This window comes from Hyla sarda, chromosome 1 (assembly GCF_029499605.1).
Source record: "Hyla sarda isolate aHylSar1 chromosome 1, aHylSar1.hap1, whole genome shotgun sequence".
NCBI lineage: Eukaryota > Metazoa > Chordata > Amphibia > Anura > Hylidae > Hyla > Hyla sarda.
Window position 1 is genome coordinate 577242696 of NC_079189.1, and position 19456 is coordinate 577262151.

A 19456-nucleotide genomic window follows, 5' to 3' on the forward strand; every position below is an offset into this window, starting at 1 on the left:
ACCTGGACACCCGTTCTGATCTTTGTTGTGCAGTGTCCCGTATTCCATGTATATTTTCCAATCCCCTTCTGGGAGGAGATCCTCCCTTCCGGGGAGCAATACCCTGTCTGTAACCCAATTAAAATATAACTTTTATTCTTGTTACTTAAAAGGTCTAACTGTGATTGTGAAAACTTATATATATTTAAAATTGTCAGGAAAGACAGTGTGTCTTCTTGTATATGCCCACTTGGTGGTGCTATAGTACTGGTGTAGGAGTTATCTTGTTTCTCGCTGTGTGTAGTGAGTGTATCACTCTGCTGACACACAGTAACTCTGCACCCTTAATACGCACTGTCTTCCTGTCTAAAATCTTAATGCTTTGCTCTAACGTTTCGTTAAAAAACTAACTTCTTCAGAGAGCTGCCTACTATAGCACCACCAAGTGGGCATATACAAGAAGACACACTGTCTTTCCTGACAATTTTAAATATATATAAGTTTTCACAATCACAGTTAGACCTTTTAAGTAACAAGAATAAAAGTTATATTTTAATTGGGTTACAGACAGGGTATTGCTCCCCGGAAGGGAGGATCTCCTCCCAGAAGGGGATTGGAAAATTTACTATTGAACCCATAACCCAATGGGACCATTGGTGTTGGCCGTATTCCATGTATGTCACTGCCTGTCTAGTCTCCAGCAGACTAAAAATGAATTGGACATTCTCTTATAAAATCTGGGGGTAAATATTAACGCCTTGCATTCCAGCCATAAAAACACAGATCTATAGTAGGTATGCTGCATGGAAATTATTTTCTGATTTCATGTAAGCACCTAAGCCTTCATTTTCTTTTTCAAGCTTTAAAAAAACCAAATGGAAGGATATTTGTGTTGGAGACGTTGTACGGATGAAAAAAGATGAGTTTATTCCGGTGAGTAGAACACATTACAGATCAGAGCAACTATCTTACTACTTCCTATATACAAAAAAATAATAACTATAATACTACCCCTATGTAGGAGAATATAACTACTATAATGCTGCCCCCCTATGTAAAAGAATATAACTACCATAATACTGTCCCTTATGTACAAGAATATAACTACTATAATACAGCCTCATATGTACAAGAATATAACTACTATAATACTGCCTCCTATGTACAAGAATATAACTACTATATTACTGCCTCCTATGTACAAGAATATAAATACTATAATACAGCCTCCTATGTACAGGAATATAAAGACTAGAATACTGCTCCCACGTACAAGAATATAACTACTATAATACTGTTCCTATGTACAAGAATATAACTACTATAATACTGCTCCTATGTACAGGAATATAAAGACTAGAATACTGCTCCCACGTACAAGAATATAACTACTATAATACTGCCTCCTATGTACAAGAATATAAATACTATATTACTGCCTCCTATGTACAAGAATATAACTACTATAATACTGCTCCTATATACAAGAATATAAGTACTATAATACTGCCCCCTATATACAAGAATAGAACTACTATAATTCTGCCAATATGTACAAGAATATAACTACTATAATACTGCCCCCTATGTACAAGAATATAATTACTATAATACTGTCCCTATATACAAGAATAGAACTACTATAATTCTGCCAATATGTACAAGAATATAACTACTATAATACTGTTCCCTATGTACAAGTATATAACTACTTTAATACTTATCCCAATGTAGCTACTGTCTCCTATGTACAATAATATAACAACTATAATACTGCCTCCTATGTACAAGAATATAACTGCTATAATACTGTTCCTATGTACAAGAATATAACTACTATAATACTGCTCCTCTGTACAAGAATATAACTACTATAATACTGCCCCCTATATAAAAGAATATAACTACTATAATCCTGCCCCCTATATACAAGAATATAACTACTATAATACTGCCCCTATATACAAGAATATAACTACTATAATACTGCCTCCTATATACAAGAATATAACTACTATAATACTGCCTCCTATATACAAGAATATAACTACTATAATACTGCCTCTTATGTACAAGAATATAACTACTATAATACTGCCCCTATATACAAGAATATAACTACTATAATACTGCCCCTATATACAAGAATATAACTACTATAATACTGCCTCCTATGTACAAGAATATAACTGCTATAATACTGTTCCTATGTACAAGAATATAACTACTATAATACTGTTCCTATGTACAAGAATATAACTACTATAATACTGCCCCCTATATACAAGAATATAACTACTATAATACTGCCCCTATATACAAGAATATAACTACTATAATACTGCCTCCTATATACAAGAATATAACTACTATAATACTGCCTCTTATGTACAAGAATATAACTACTATAATACTGCCCCTATATACAAGAATATAACTACTATAATACTGCCCCTATATACAAGAATATAACTGCTATAATACTGCCTCATATGTATAAGAATATAACTATAATATAATACTGTAATACTTACCCAATGTAACTACTGTCCCCTCTGTCCAATAATATAACAAACATGATACTGCCTCCTATACAAAAAATAAAACTACTATAATACAGCCCTCTATGTACAAGAATCTTACCATTCTAGAACAGCAATCTGTAGACCAGCTATTTAGTAATGAATTTACATTCCCCATAATTACTTGGCCTTTATCTGACATGTTTTCTGTCCTTACTTTCTATAGGCGGATGTGCTGCTGCTCTCAAGTTCTGAACCCAACAGTTTGTGCTATGTGGAAACAGCAGAGCTCGATGGGTAAGAAGCCTCACAGATTTCCTAATCCGGTCTTCCTTAGATTGAAACAAGATCCTACATTCTGCCCTGATGACTTTTATTAGGATATCATCTAGGCCCTAGGCATCCTAGAGGTGGATTCTGCTTCTTCCATTAGATCCACATCCTGGTCCTCTAACCAAATGGGTGTGAAAAGGTTTTGAGTTCCCTAACTCCTCATCCTCTTCAGACACGGAATGGTGGCAGACTAGGCCCACTGCTATGTATTAAATTCATTTTTTTTTTTATGTTATTGGATTTTTGCAAACAAATAACAATACAACACAGAAATAATGTAAACGAGAAAAGAGAATTGCGATGTATCCAATAAGATTTTGGTTCAGCTATACACTTAGTTTTGGTGGACCCAATGCTATGAGTGGTGTCTGGGCTTTAAGAAAGATAATTGAGAGCCTCCTTTAATGGAATCATGGAATCTTATAAATAATTTTTAACCCAGAGTTCTCTGTCCTGGATGAGCGGCTCTCCAGCAGGATTTCGGGATGACAATCTTATATTCATAGCTGCCCAATCTAGGACCCTGCAACTGTCGTGTGGGGGGTCGACACGCCCCATTCATGAGGAGAGCCGGGGCCTTGTACAGGAGATTCAGGGGGGTCACAGTGGTCGGACCCCTTGCAATCTGACACTTATCCCCTATCTATAGGATATTGCGTAGTACTCCATTAAAGGGGTACTCCACTCCCCAGCATTCAGAACATTTAGTTCCGAACGCCACGAGCAGGCTTCGGGGGTCGCCACGCCAAGTCTATGGGAGGGGATGTGACGTCATGAGGGGCGGGGTGTGATGTCAAGAGGGGGCATGACAACCACCGAAGCCTGCTCCTGGTGTCCAGAACTAAATGTTCCAAGCACTGGCAAGTGGAGTACCACTTTAAAGCGGTACTATGTTGTTAGACATCTTACCCATATCCATAGGGGATAAGATGTCTGATTGTGGGCGTCCGGCTGCTGGGGCCTCCCGTGATCTCCCGCATTACCCGGCATTTCCAAACAAACGCTGGTTTTCCTGTGGTTGTGACATGACGCCCACTCCCCCTCATGATGTCACACCGCGGCTGACATGAATGGAGGGGGCATGACGTGATGTCACAAGGGGGCGTGGCCGTGACTTCGCGTTCACGGCCTCCAGCTCCAAAATGTTCAGAACGCTGGAGCACTGGACTACCCCTTTAAACTCTACTATATTTTTTGTACCAAGTTTCATCCAAATATCTCCAGCCATTTGAAAGTTTTGCTTTAACATACATCTATGTACATACACACAGACATTTAAATATAAATATAGATTATATATCTATCAAGTTAAAAGTGTGAACATGCATTTAAACTATAATGAATTGTGGAATAAACTTAAGACATTTCCTTTTCTTTTTTTTTCTTCAGTGAAACAAACTTGAAGTTTAAAATGTCTCTTGAAGTAACAGACAAATTTCTTCAAAAAGAGTGTGAACTTGCAGAATTCGATGGTGAGGTTGTCATTATGTTGTAGACTTAAAGGAGTTATACAGTATCCAAAAGGTTATCCCCTATCCCACTCTCCTCATTAATGACATTTGTCGACCACGGTACCACGCTGTGGCCGATACACGTATGATGCATCTCTATGGGAGAGCTTGAGATAGAGTGTGGTGTGCGGGGGGTGCAATGCAGGGCAGATGTTGTAACCCTGGGGGTAGATGTTATTAACCCCTTCTTGTCGTGACGCCAGGGCGTGGTTTAGTCTTAACCACTATATGGAAAAAACTACCCTAGGGTAGTAAGGGGCCAAAATCAGACTCAATAACTAAAGCCCAAGGCCGAAGCCCGGGGTGTAAACCCCTATTGCTTACCCCTTAAAAGTTAACTTTTATTAATATTGGTTAAAAAGTAATTCCCACAACAAAACGATTAAAACTGACAACCATGTGATCCAAATATATCAGTGGGTGCATCTATAGGATCAATGTCCTCTCAGGTACTAGGTAGCCCTGCAGTGGCTGCCTGTTCAGGGGATCACTCTGGTGTCGCTTAAAAAATACACACAATTGTGTGTATTTTTTAAGCGACACCAGAGTGATCCCCTGAACAGGCAGCCACTGCAGGGCTACCTAGTACCTGAGAGGACATTGATCCTATAGATGCACCCACTGATATATTTGGATCACATGGTTGTCAGTTTTAATCGTTTTTGTTGTGGGAATTACTTTTAAACCAATATTAATAAAAGTTAACTTTTAAGGGGTAAGCAATAGGGGTTTACACCCCGGGCTTCGGCCTTGGGGTTTAGTTATTGAGTTAGTCTTAACCACCCGCCATTGGTTCTGGGCTAGGCATGGGGGCAATGAAGACACCAACACCACGTTACGGACAAATCGTATCTTTACTGAGGGTAGACAGATGGCACAGTCTATGCAGTATAGCCAATATCCCAAGGAGGTGACCAGTGACACAGGGGGACCTCGCAGGCTTGCTGGGACTTTCAGTAGGTTGAAACACTTTAGTGCAGGCCACGATGACTAGACAATTGACTTGACAGATGACTGACATGAAGATGACTTTGAGCTTACTTGAGCTGGCTTGTGGCTGTAGACTTTAGGCTTGAGGCCTCCAATGCTCTGGACACACTCTGAGACGAATGCACATGACCTCAGCAGGAGCAAGAATGCTGGAAGAGAGCTAAGAGCTCCATGAGGGTGATTTCAGCCCCACCCCTGGTTTTAGAGGGTGCTGTGCAAGGAGCCCATAGTTCACTTGGGGGGGGGGGGGGGGTCACCTGGTCACTAGTGCCTCCTGGGTAACAATCACATGGTAACAGCTATTAAAGAAATAATACATTTTATTATACAACTTATGTACATAGGGGATAGCACATAAAGGGGGCCCTGGGGACATGGAGAGACTCTGCCTGACAGGGCAGGAGAAGTTCGGGGACACACCATCCCGTACTGGGCGACCACACAGCGTTCATGTTTCTCTGGCTCTCCCATAGAGATAGAGGGAGCATGTCGGCCACAGCGTTGCTTTGTGGACAACACACGTCATTTATACAGAGAGCCGGGGGCACTGGGCGGGTGATCAGGGGATACATTTTTTTTTATACTGGACTATCTATAATAACATCGGAGTGACGTCCTTTTTAGGCTGGGTTCACTCCTGTGTTGAAGGTTTCATCAGATGCCTGTGACACCAGTTTTATTAACATTTTTAAGAAAATATCCCTATTTTGTCCAGTTAAATAGAAGACACCATGCAGGAAACTCAACAGAACCCAATAAAGTCAATGGGGTCCATCGGGTGAAGCTTATGTCCAGTGTGTAATGGATCTGCTGGCGTAATTTTTATGTTGTTGTTGCACTTAAATACCAGAGCAGAACAACAGAAAACTCAACACAAGTGTGAATACAGTCTTATAAGATAATTTCACACCATTAGGCACATGAGTCGTGATTTCTCCATGATGGTACTGACTGTTGCGTAGCAGTCTCTTGACTTCCTAACTGGGTGACAACCATTTAAGTATATATAGGGACATCTACATATCCTAAACTAGTAGAATAAATATTTTAAACAAGTGGTCTCCATCCTATAGCTCTTGCTGTTAGGAAATGTCAGAGGTTTAATGTCCCAATAGCTGGATCTTGCCTACAATCATGATCTTCATGGGGCTGTCTCATGATTTAAACACACAAGGGGTGAGGTTTACATTCATTTGTATTAAAAGGGTCCTTTTGGGTGTGTTACAGGGCTTAAAATACGTTGTGGATCCAAGCTCTGCATTTAACTTTTTTTCAGGACTGGTGGAATGTGAGGAGCCGAATAACCGCTTGGATAAGTTTGTGGGCACATTATTCTGGAGAGGAGCAACTTGCGGGCTTGATAATGATAAAATATTACTCCGTGGCTGTAAAATCCGAAATACCCAGTACTGTCATGGCCTAGTCATATTCGCAGGTAATTTTCACATTCACCTGATTGTATGTACCGTATAATCTAGTGTGCAGTACCGGTGGTCTTATGCTTTGTGTAATGTAAACAACAACTAGAAATCATCCCATCTCAAGGCTCATTGACTTTTATGAGGGTGATGAGGGTGGGGGGATGTCTGGTGTGTATAATGGATGTGTATGTAAAGGACAGGCACATTCTACTACTGACCTGCCAAAAGAATAGGTACTATAGATATCCAACATTATTTCCTAGGGTCAATAACCATGACCAAATTTGATTAACTTTTATTAAAAGAGGATAAACAGATGCCATTTTCTGGAGTCATATAACCTAACCATAGATATAGGCCGTGAATCAGAGTGTCGGGTTGTTTTCTTTGTGGAGGTTTTTTCCTGACATTTACCCTACATTTTGCACTTTTCTCTACGTTTATTTATTTATTTATTTTTATTTTTTTTACACATGCTCAGCTCAAATCCACCACATTTCTGTGGAAACTGTAGTAAATATTTTGGGATTTTTCAAAAATATCAAGGACACGCCCTTTTTTTTGGTTACCATGCCCCCTTTTCCAAATGTTCATACCCCTTTTTCTGGTTTTCTCATTAAGATGGAGAGTTGGTCAGGTTTTTTTCAATTCTGGCACAAATTCTGGTGCATATTCTAACGCAGACAGAATCTGGCGCACAACCCGAAAAAAAAGGTCGGGTTTACAGTAGTAAATCAGGGCCATAATGTTTGTGTTGGCACATGCTCCGAATTCTGAAAAATGGTTGGATCGGTCAACAACTATCTCATGTCTATGTCCAGCAAAGGTGACCTTCTATATAATTACTGTAAGGATCAATAAAGGGCATTCCAATCCTCCAAAGGTGCTCAAACATTTCTTCGGCCCACAGCTATCTCTTCCTTTTCTACCTACAGATGAATGTTCAGCTCGGCTGAAACAATGGATAGAGGAGGGATTGTAACAATAGGATCAGGCAGTTTCAATTTAATATGCCTGATCCTTTCTCCCCAAATTTATCTGTCGGGGGGGAATCAGGAGGCCCCCAACCATATCAGACAGTTTGCTGGTTCTTCTGCAATTAATAGGTTCTGCCAACTTTTACCTAATACAATGTTTCCCAAGCGCGGTCCCTAAAGTACCCCCAACAGGTCATGTTTTCAGGATTCCCTCAGTATTTACCGGTGATATAACTGTGGTGAGGCCTGATACACTGACCAAAATTATTTATATCACATGTGAAAGACTAAGGAAATCCAGAAAACTTGACCTGTTGGGAGAACTTGAGGAACGTGCTTGGGAAACACTATCCTAATGTATAAGGGGAATTAACTGGTTATTCATTGTTGTCCCTATTTCTGCAAAACTGAGCATATATCTCCTTTAAATGGAAGCTTCACCAGAAAATGTCATCATCAGGAGTCTGTGACCCCCTACTGATCACTCAACATCTTCCATTGACTGGATCAGAACACGAGATATTTAAACTTTCATTTGTACCTATTTTTTTAAATTAGCTTTATTGATCTGGAACAAGCAGAATGTTTTTTTTTCTTTTTTATGCGTTTTTGATGTGTTATGGTATCTCCTAGGTGCGGACAGTAAAATTATGAGAAACAGTGGAAAAACAACTCTAAAAAGAACAAAAATTGATCACCTCATGAACGGCATGGTGTACATGGTAAAGTTTCCCTGTAATCCTGAAGGCTTATCCTAGTAATCCAGAATTTTCTCTTTTTATAGACTCTGTATTTGTGTCTTGCAGATATTTGTTTTGCTTCTCCTGTGCTCAGCAGGTTTAGCAATCGGTCAGACATTTTGGGAGAGCAACGTAAACAGTGGAAACAGCTCCTGGTATCTGTATGACGGGAAAGACTATGCACCAAACTACCGTGGATTTCTTGGCTTTTGGGGATATATTATTGTTCTCAACACAATGGTACCAATATCCCTTTATGTAAGGTACAGCACATATCTACCATATTAGTATAGGATTGCTATTAACCCAAATTTACATATAGACCACAAGAACAAGATGGGCCATTGTGCAGGGTAAAGCTCTGAAGAAGTCCTATCAGACAGGCGAGAGCACAGAGGAGTGCTATCAGACAGGAGAGAGCACAGAGGAGTACTATCTGACAGGAGAGAGCACAGAGGAGTGCTATCAGACAGGAAAGAGCACAGAGGAGTGCTATCAGACAGGAGAGAGCACAGAGGAGTGCTATCAGACAGGAGAGAGCACAGAGGAGTGCTATCAGACAGGAGAGACCACAGAGAAGTATTATCAGACAGGAGAGAGCACAGAGGAGTGCTATCAGACAGAAGAGAGCACAGAGGAGTATTATCAGATAGTACTCCTCTGTGCTCTCTCCTATCTGATAATACTCCTCTGTGCTCTCTTCTGTCTGATAGCACTCCTCTGTGCTCTCTCCTGTCTGATAATACTTCTCTGTGGTCTCTCCTGTCTGATAGCACTCCCCTGTGCTCTCCCCTGTCAGATAGTACTCCTCTGTGCTCTCTCCTATCTGACAGGAGAGAGCACAGGGGAGTGCTATCAGACAGGAGAGAACACAGAGGAGTGCCATCAGACAGGAGAGAGCACAGAGGAGTACTATCTGACAGGAGAGAGCACAGAGGAGTGCTATCAGACAGGAGAGAGCACAGAGGAGTATTATCAGACAGGAGATAGCACAGAGGAGTACTATCAGACAGGAGAGAGCACAGAGGAGTGCTATCAGACAGGAGAGAGCACAGAGGAGTGCTATCAGACAGGAGAGGGCACAGAGGAGTGCTATCAGACATGAGAGAGCACAGAGGAGTATTATCAGACAGGAGAGAACACAGAGGAGTGCTATCAGACAGGAGAGAGCACAGAGGAGTGCTATCAGACAGGAGAGAGCACAGAGGAGTACTATCTGACAGGAGAGAGCATAGAGGAGTGCTATCAGACAGGGGAGAGCACAGAGGAGTACTATCAGAGAGGAGAGAGCATAGAGGAGTGCTATCAGACAGGAGGGAGCATAGAGGAGTACTATCAGACAGGAGAGAGCACAGAGGAGTCCTAACAGACAGGAGAGAGCACAGAGGATTGCTAGCCCACCCTCACTTACTGGACTTTGTCCATGCCTGTGCTTCAACTTGGACAAAGCCATGATTTTATAAGCCGTGATTTCTATAAAAAGGAAATAACATTTTCATATAAAGTATATTAGAAAAGTTTATGTTTTGCCAAGATGTACAACATATCACAAGTATATGAATCTGACAGTGCCCATTTAAAAGCAGCCCACACTGAAGTCCAGAAATAGCAAGAGTTACTTATATTTGTGGTGTCAGCTGGGTGCAATTCAGGGTAGCTGTTATAACCCTAGGAGCAGATGTTATTAACCCCTTCTTGTCGTGATGCCAGTGCGTAGTCTAGCCTTAACCACCCAAAGGTAATACCACTCGTCCTGGGCTAGGCACAGGGGCAATGAAGACACCGATGCCAAGACAGTGATACAGTCTTTGCAGTACAGCCAATATCCCAAGGAGGTGACCAGTGACACAGGGGGACCTCGCAGGCTTTCTGGGACTTGCAGTATGAAGAGACACTTTAGTGCAGGCCACGTTGACTATATAGAAGACTTGACTAGACTGACTTGACAATTGACATGAAGATGACTTTGAGCTGACTTGAGCTGACTTGTTGCTGTAGACTTTAGGCTTGAGGCCTCCAATGCTCTGGACACAGACACTGCGGCGACTGCACTGGACCTCAGCAGGAATAGCAATGAGCTAAGAGAGAGATTGTAGCTCCACCCCTGGTTTTATAGGGGGGCTGTGCAAGGAGCCCATAGGTCACTTGGGGGGGGGGGTCACCTGGTCACTAGTGCCTCCTGGGTAACAATCACATGGTAACAGCTATTAAAGAAACAGTACATTTTATTATACAACTTATGTACATGGGGATAACACATAAAAGGGGCCCTGGGGACATGGAGAGACTCTGCCTGACATGGCAGGAGAAGTACGGGTACACACCATCCCGTACTGGGCTACCACATATTCATATTGACTTATAATTTATTTTAAGTCCTAACCTCGATTTTTACATTAATATTAAGTGGAGTGTATAGGAATATACAAACGTGGTTGCTTTCTGACAATAGCAGCACCACACCTGTCCATGGGTTGTGTCTGGTATTGCATTTCAGCTCCTTTGAAGTGAAAGGGACTAAAAAGCACTACCACACACAAGACGCGGATAGGTTAGGCTTTGTTTTTTACATAAAGCAAAAAAAAAGTATCATATTAATTAAACTCTTTGGCAACTCAGAAAAAAGTTTTGATGTAGCCACATGATTTATTTTTTTTTCAGTGTTGAAATGATTCGTTTGGGCCAAAGTTTTTTTATCGACTGGGATTTACACATGTACTACCCAAAGAAGGACACAGCCGCCAAGGCCAGGACCACTTCACTGAACGAACAGCTGGGTCAGATCGAGTACATATTCACTGACAAGACTGGGACATTGACTCAAAACATCATGACATTCAAGAAGTGCTCTATTACTGGGAACGTTTACGGTAAATAGAGAATAGGGATCACCACACTATTCAGAACATTTGCGTAAAGGGGGTAAGAGTTCTCCTTGAGGAGATCATCGTTACTTGTGTGTGGAGCTTTAATGGGGTGCTCCGGTGGAAAACATTTTTTTTTTTCTTTTTTCTTCAAATCAACTGGTTCCAGAAAGTTAAACAGTAAATTACTTCTATTAAAAAATCTCAATCCTTCCAGTATTTATCAGCTGATGTATACTACAGAGGAAGTTTATTTATTTGTTGTTGTTCTTTTCAGTCTGACCACAGTGCTCTCTGCTGACACCTCTGTCCATGTCAGGAACTGTCTGGAGCTGGAGAGGTTTGCTATGGGGTTTTTCTTCTACATTGGATAGTTCCTGACATGGACAGAGGTGTCAGCAGAGAGCACTGTGGTCAGACAGAAAAGAACAACAAAAAATAATTCAACTTCCTCCGGAGCATACATCAGCTAATAAGTACTGGAAAGATTGAGATTTTTTAATAGAAGTCATTTACAAATCTGTTTAACTTTCTGGCACCAGTTGATTTGAAAAAAAAATATAATAATAATAATTGTTTTCCACAGGAGTACCCCTTTAAAGGCCATAAACACTCCACTGGCCATTCTGGGAAAAGGGAATATGCAAAGCAGCTCAATCACATCACCTTTTCAACTACCTGAAAATATGGTGGGATTGAGCTGCTTTTCATAAAAAATTAAGCAAAGGGATAACTTTTAGGATATAGATGTTATATGCTATCCCACATCTGAGGTTTTGGAGAAGGTTATTCTATTTAGCGCCCCTTCTTACCTGTATGAACTAAAGGAGAGAGTTATAGCCAGCTAGTCTCTCCTTGAAGCTTCAGCATCTATTCTTTTGTGCACTGTAACTCTCCTTGAGAAAACAGACAGCTTGTTCTCTGGTGCTATCTATTGGCCACCGCCATCTTCTTCTGGAGGAGAGATACTTTGGATATTACATTTTTCCACTGCAGCACTGCATGGTTTATAAGACTCCACAGGAAAGCTTAGCACTCATCTTAAGGGTCTATTCACGCAGAATTTGCGCTTGCGGAATTCGCTGCCTAAGAGGAGTCCCCTGTTGCTGGCTTCTTCCTATGCCCAAAACGTGTCTCTCGTACACAACAAAAATGAAGACAGTGAGTTTCCGCTCCTTTCATAAAATGTACATTTTTCTTCCAGGTGATCAAAAGAAAATGGTTGAGAAAAAGATTAGTACTACAGAGGTCAGTATTCACAAATTTATGTCAGCTAAAAAACAACCTGTTGCTTTCCATCTGTTGAAAACTATAACTCCCAGGATGCTCTGCATGTAGTTTTGCGACATCTGAGCCACAGGCCGAGAACAATTGAACTAGAGTAAAGTTTGCTATAAAAGTCTTATAGAGGTTATGTACATATATTTTCTATACTTTTGTTTTATATTATATATGCACTATTTTCTTCATAGTCCATTTGTTAAAGGGGTACTCCGCCCCTGGCATCTTATCCCCTATCCAAAGGATAGGGGATAAGATGTCAGAACGCCGCGGTCCCGCTGCCGGCGACCCCGGGGATCACCACTGCGGCACCCTGCTATCCTTACTGCGCAGAGCGAGTTCGCTCTCTGCGTAATGACGGGCGATACAGGGGCCGGAGCAGCGTGACGTCATGGCCCCGCCCCTCATGACATCACGGCCCGTCCCCTTAATGCAAGTCTATGGCAGGGGGCGTGACGACCGCCACGCCCCCTCCCATAGACTTGTATTGACGGGGGGCTGGCCGTGACGTCACGAGGGGCGGAGCCGTGACGTAACGATGCTCCGGCCCCTGTATTGCCCGTCATTATGTGCAGAGCGATCTCGCTCTGCGCAGTAATGATAGCGGGGTGCTGCAGCAGCGATCCCCAGGGTCCCCAGCAGCGGGACCCCGGCGATCTGACATCTTATCCCCTATCCTTTGAATAGGGGATAAGATGTCTAGGGGCGGAGTACCCCTTTAAGAGCCCAACTGTAATTTATTATCTTTTCTGGTAATTCTGATAATAATTTAGTTGTACAACTTTCTCATCCAATTTTGAGATCTGTTGGTCTTAGAGGTATTGACAAGTATAAAGAATATCTGATATAATTTATATAAAGAGGTCATGGCTCTGTTGTTCTTTTGATGGGTGGAACTTAGTTAGAATTTGTGACAGGGTTCACCCATTAGGGACTTTTGCACAATCAACATAGTGAGAGTTAGGAGAATAGCACTGAGGTTTTATGGTGAGAGCACAAATAAAACACAATCCAGAGAATTAAGCGGAGTAGTCCAGAGTTAGGAGAGTAATCCAGGGTCGGGGAGATGTCCAGAGTTAGAGGAGTAGTCCAGAGTCAGGGAAGAAGTCCACAGTATAGGGAGTAGTCCAGAATAAGGTGAGTAGGCTAGAGTAAGGGGGGGAAGTCCAGAATAAGATGAATAGGCAGGAGTAATGGGGGTAGTCTACAGTAAGAGGGGTAGGCTAGAGTAAGAGGGGTAGTCCAGAGAAAGGGGAGTAGTCAAGAGTAAGGGGAGTAATCCAGAGTCAAGAGAGGTGTCCAGAATAAGGGGAGTAATCCAGGGTCGGGGAGATGTCCAGAGTAAGAGGAGTAATCCAGAGTCAGGGAAGAAGTCCACAGTATAGGGAGTAGTCCAGAATAAGGTGAGTAGGCTAGAGTATGGGGGGAAGTCCAGAATAAGGGAAGTAGTCCAGAATAAGGTGAATAGGCAGGAGTAATGGGGGTAGTCTACAGTAAGGAGAGTAGGCTAGAGTAAGAGGGGTAGTCCAGAGAAAGGGGAGCAGTCGAGATTAAGGGGAGTAGTCCAGAGTAGGTCAATTAATGGTCACGCAGAAAGACACAATCCACAGCTAGGGGGTACAATCTACAGGGCACAAGGAAAAAAAAAAAAACAAGTGAAGATCTCGGTATACAGCATCAGCATATTAGCAGCAGACCCTTATACTTAATGTTTTTCGGCTGCAACAGCTGTCAGTTCCCCTTTAATGGTCCAAACAATACAAAGAAAACTTGGTAAAAATTGGTTAAGTATTGGCAAATGTACTCACCTGGTTGCATTACTCTTTAGCTCTTTCATGTTGTTGATGCATTTCTTCTTAGAACGTGGACTTCAGCTGGAATTCTTTAGCAGATCCCAACTTTACATACAATGACATGAGTTTAATTCAACAAATACGGTTTGGAAATGATCCAAATGTTCAGCAGTTTTTTCGATTACTCGCTCTGTGCCACACAGTGATGGTGGACACAAAAGAAGGTGAGTACGAATGACTGTCCATTCATTGTTGTTTCTCCTAAGGGAATTGCAAGTAAATTTCAAGGGGCCTAGAAAGTCAAAACCATGGCCTACATTTCAGATGCATTCAGAATGGTTGCTTTCAATATGGCCGCTTTGTAGGGGAACATTTATCTAATGAATAACAGCAATGAGGAGATCAATCTAAGATTAATACAGTAAAACCTCTTTGAGAAGACCAGTCAAAATTACATTAAAACATGCAGGTTGTCTTCTCAAAAAAAGAATGGCCACTATGCATAAAACAGACTGAAAATCTGTCACATAAAATCTGGTCTTGTTAGGGGGCAGTCTTGTCTAGGTGATGTTTGGTTCCTCACTTGTAACCTGTTGATGTCATTTTATTCTTTACAAATGATATTTATATATGACGGAAACCCTTTTCAAGATCTAGAGAAATACGCTGTTATACACTTGGTCTTGTACACACTATTATAACTGGTAATGGACAGGGGCGGACTGACACCACTCAGGGCCCCCGTACCAAATAAAGCAAGGGCCCCCAGCAAAACTCCACCCCTGGCCACACCTCTGTCCTGCCCCATTCCCGCCCAGTATGTATATGAATATTTGCCATAGAAAGGAATAGGGGGTGCAGTGCGCTTGAGGCTATGGTGTACTGAGGGATGGTAATGCCAATCACCTTAACTACACCAAGCACTTAAAAACACTGAACTATCCTCCTCCTTTTAGTGCCAACTTGGGTTCTCTGTCTGTGATCCCCAGTACAACTTGGCGCCAGCCTCCACTCACCTTAAAAAGGGTACTCCGGTGGAAAACTTTGTTTTTAAAGGGGTACTCCGGCGCTAAGACATCTTATCCCCTATCCAAAGGGTGGGGCGTGGAAGATCACGGGGGACCCCAGTGGCGGGACCCCCGCGATCTTCCACGCCCCACCCTGTTAGAATCACCCTGGCGATCACGGGGACGGAGCATAGTGATGTCCCGGCTCCGCCCCCTCAATGCAAGCCTATGGGAGGGGGCGTGACAGCGTGACCTATTAAAAATGTTTAATCCTTCCAGTACTTATTAGCGGCTGTATACTACAGAGGAAATTCTTTTCTTTTTGGACTTCTTTTCTGTAACAACCACAGTGCTCTCTGCTGACACCTCTGTCCATTTTAGGAAATGTCCAGAGCAGCATATGTTTGCTATGGGGAATTTCTCCTGCTCTGGACAGTTCCACCGAGGAAAAGCGGGGCTCTGTACACTGAGGACAAGCAGGGCCCTGTACACTGAGGACAAGCGGGCCCTGTATATTGAGGACAAGCGGGCCCTGTACATTGAAGACAAGCAGGGCTCTGTACACTAAGGACAAGCAGGCCTTTTTGCACTGAGGACAAGCAGGGCTCTGTACAATGAGGACAAGCGGGCCATGTACACTGAGGACAAGCAGGGCTCTGTACACTGAGGACAAGCAGGGCTCTGTACACTGAGAACAAGTGGGGCTCGGGCCCTGTACACTGAGAACCAAGCAGGGCTCTGTACACTGAGGACAAGCAGGTCTCTGTACACTGAGGACAAGCAGGGCTCTGTACACTGAGGACAAGCAGGGCTCTGTACCACTGAGGACAAGTGAGGATCCGTATACTGAGGACAAGCAGGGCTCTGTGCACCAGGCAGCCAGGGCTACATGCAAAAAGAGCTTAAATGGCTTCTTCAGAAGGACCCTACTCGACAGGAACAAAAGATAGACTAAAGGGTCCAAGGGGACCAAGATGCCCAAAACAGCAGTAAGGAGCCTCTGAACCATCATCCAATAGGCTGTAATACCCGGGCATGACCAAAATATATGAAAGAAAGTGCCTAAACCGACTCCACAACGCCAGCATTGGGGAGTGATATCAGGATTCAATTTATTCAACAGGACTAGAGTATAATACCAGCCCATAAGCATTTTAAGTTGTGTCTCCTTGTATGCTATGCATATGGATGCCTTGGAGGCCCGTTTCCCAAATTATCCGCCACTGAGGGAGCGTAAGAGATACATTAAGGGCCTCTCCCCAATGACTCATGTAATGGTCGGACGGAGGGGCCGTCTGGGGGGGGGGAGAGCAAAATAGAGTAAATACTAGAGAGGAGTCCCTTAGTCTGAGGCCCACCACTACACAGCCGCTCAAAACTCGTGGGGAGGGACCTCTGTTTGGAGGAGAAATAATGGCGAAGCTGATTGTAGTGGATTTCCTCAGAGGAAGGGAGGTCCCAACGGGTAGTCAATTGAGCAAAAGACAAAAGGGAACGAGAAAGAGGATTCTCCACATCTGCCCAGCAAAAAAGCCCCTTGGAGCCCAATTTCCAAACCATACCTGAGCTTAAGCCCGGGAGAACGTCAGGATGATAGAGAAAGGACTGTAAAGGAGAAAAGGAAGAAGAAAGCCCAAACCGTCTGGAACAATAATCCTGAACACAGCGAGAAAATGATATTGGGCCCAGAAGAGGATGTGGGGAGGCCTGGGGGGGGGGGGGGGGGGGTGAAGACCAAAGAAGGGTATTGGGGTGAACTGGAGACAACATAGTAGAGGATATCCCCTTCATAATGTCATTATTAGGTAATATGGATGGGTAGCATGTTGTGTGAGAACCCTTTAATGGTTGTCTTGTCTGGCTGCTGCCTACATGATCCATAGTCATACAGTAGATCTAAAAATGTTTGGATAAATGCAAGGAGAATGGGAAGATCATTACTAAGGTAACCTATATATGTCCCTTTTACATTTACCTGTAGGAAGAGAACTGTGCTATGAAGCCGCCTCTCCGGATGAAGGCGCCCTGGTAACAGCCGCCAGGAATTTTGGATTTGTCTTTCTTTCAAGGACCCAAAGCACTATCACCATCAGTGAACTTGGGAAAGAAGTGACCTATGAGCGACTGGCGATCCTTGACTTCAACAGTGATAGAAAACGCATGTCTGTAATAGGTAAAGCGAATGCTGCATTGCTGCATAAGAAATCTATCCAGACCAGACAATTTTAATTTTTTTTTCTCCTTGCCTTCTAAGAGCTTAGGCTAGAGTTACATATATGCGGCATCCGGCTCTGGTGAAAATTGCCATAACTGATGCCAGAAGTGCATCAGTTGGCATCAGTTATGCATCATCTGGTGTCCATTGTTTGTGATCGCAAGATATATTCCCCTGCCTGCGCCAGTCTGGCGAGTCCAATCATCCGGCATCCAAACTGAGACACCAGATGATTGTGAACTGTACCATTTGACTTTTGACCATTTAACTTTTTTTTTTTAAATGCACAAATATGAACATTTTTGCTTTGTTCTTAGCTGTTCTCTGACTTAACCTCTAGGGGACCCGCGTCATAAATGGCGCTACTGCCTGGTAATTGGCACACATTTGTTGTGGCATGTTTACTGTCTATGAAGTGAGCGCAGGAGCTGCGCATGCTTCATAGTGGGTACTGACTACTGGGCAGTCACCGCTAATGGTGAACATCAGCGATCACAGGGTAGGAGTAAGGCAATTTTAAGCATAAAAAAAATTGCCAATAGTAGCTAAATTGTGTTTTGTTTTATTTCTAATTTTCCCCACAAATGTTATTTTTTTTAGTTATGCAAGACAAAACCCCCAAAAATAATAAGATTGACCTGGGCACATTGCTGGCAACTTAGGGCATGTTTAGGTCCCCTTTACGAAAACCAGGATTGCATAAATTTAACAATTGACATATAGGGCCTCCTAAACTATTATTTCTAGTTTTTTCCCTTTTTATTGTGAATTTGTATATGCATTCATGTGGATCCCCATTCATATGCATAAATGGGGATCCACATTTCCAAAAATAAGCAGAAAATGATGTAAAAATGTTGGCGCATGTTTGGCGCCCCATAGTTTGTCCCAAGTATAGGGGAGATTACTACTTTAATATGAAGAGAAGAACAATGCTCAACTGTCTATGCTTTTGTATCCAAAATTGTAAAATTCTGTTTAATTTCAGTTCGGGATCCCAGAGGAAAAATAAGACTTTACTGCAAAGGAGCAGACACGGTCATATACCATCGTCTACATCGAGACAACCCTATAAAAGAGGAGACTCAGAATGCTTTGGATGTAAGTACACATGATATGATAGAAATGGCCCAGATGGACCAGTAATGAACATGAGGGATAGAGAAACCATTTTGAACTGTGGCTCCAACCCAACTGCTAATTCCGGGCCTGCATATTTTCTTCTGCCTTCCTCCAGTTGTCTATGTTGGTGGGACCTAAGACAATACTTGCTCTGGCCATTTGCAGATGACTGAGCATGGGGGATTTCAATAACACAACTGATAGTTCCCCACGTAGCTTAGTGGTGGCCATCTTGTTTGTGACGGTGGCCTTGTTGGAACTGAGGCCAGCTTTGCATTATTATTCAAAGTTTTTCATAATGGATTCTACATTATAACCTGTACTAGTCCCATTGAGTTTGCCTTTACTTTTGGTATTAGGTATTTGCCAATGAGACTCTCAGGACCCTGTGTCTTTGCTACAAGGACATCAGCCAGGAAGACTTTGAGAAATGGAATAAAAAATACCAACAAGCCAGTGTGGCCATAAGCGACCGGGAAGAAGCTCTGGATAAAGTGTATGAAGAGATCGAAAATGACCTAGTGGTAAGTGACCTGACCCAAAGTCAGTAGCAGAAACTAATGTCGGTACCGGCATTATGTACATTTAATGGACAGTGAAGAAGGCTACAAATGGTAAGATTTGGTTACTTACCTAGATTTTTTTCAATATATTTGGCACAATGTGCCAAATTCCATTATGCATGGTATAGGCATAAGGCT

The 19456-nt window shown here is 42.5% G+C and overlaps 1 protein-coding gene across 1 annotated transcript in view; it reads left to right on the top strand.

The window, feature by feature from the left end:
• LOC130294606 (phospholipid-transporting ATPase IC-like) overlaps positions 1-19456 on the top strand; it is a 92686-nt gene that overhangs the window by 49360 nt on the left and 23870 nt on the right. The window contains exons 7-18 of the mRNA XM_056544720.1: positions 840-912; positions 2728-2798; positions 4224-4306; positions 6612-6770; positions 8367-8455; positions 8540-8736; positions 11135-11343; positions 12542-12585; positions 14479-14635; positions 17400-17591; positions 18622-18734; positions 19115-19279. Coding sequence (XP_056400695.1) covers positions 840-912; positions 2728-2798; positions 4224-4306; positions 6612-6770; positions 8367-8455; positions 8540-8736; positions 11135-11343; positions 12542-12585; positions 14479-14635; positions 17400-17591; positions 18622-18734; positions 19115-19279 — 1552 coding nt within the window. The remainder of the gene's footprint in view (positions 1-839; positions 913-2727; positions 2799-4223; positions 4307-6611; positions 6771-8366; positions 8456-8539; positions 8737-11134; positions 11344-12541; positions 12586-14478; positions 14636-17399; positions 17592-18621; positions 18735-19114; positions 19280-19456) is intronic.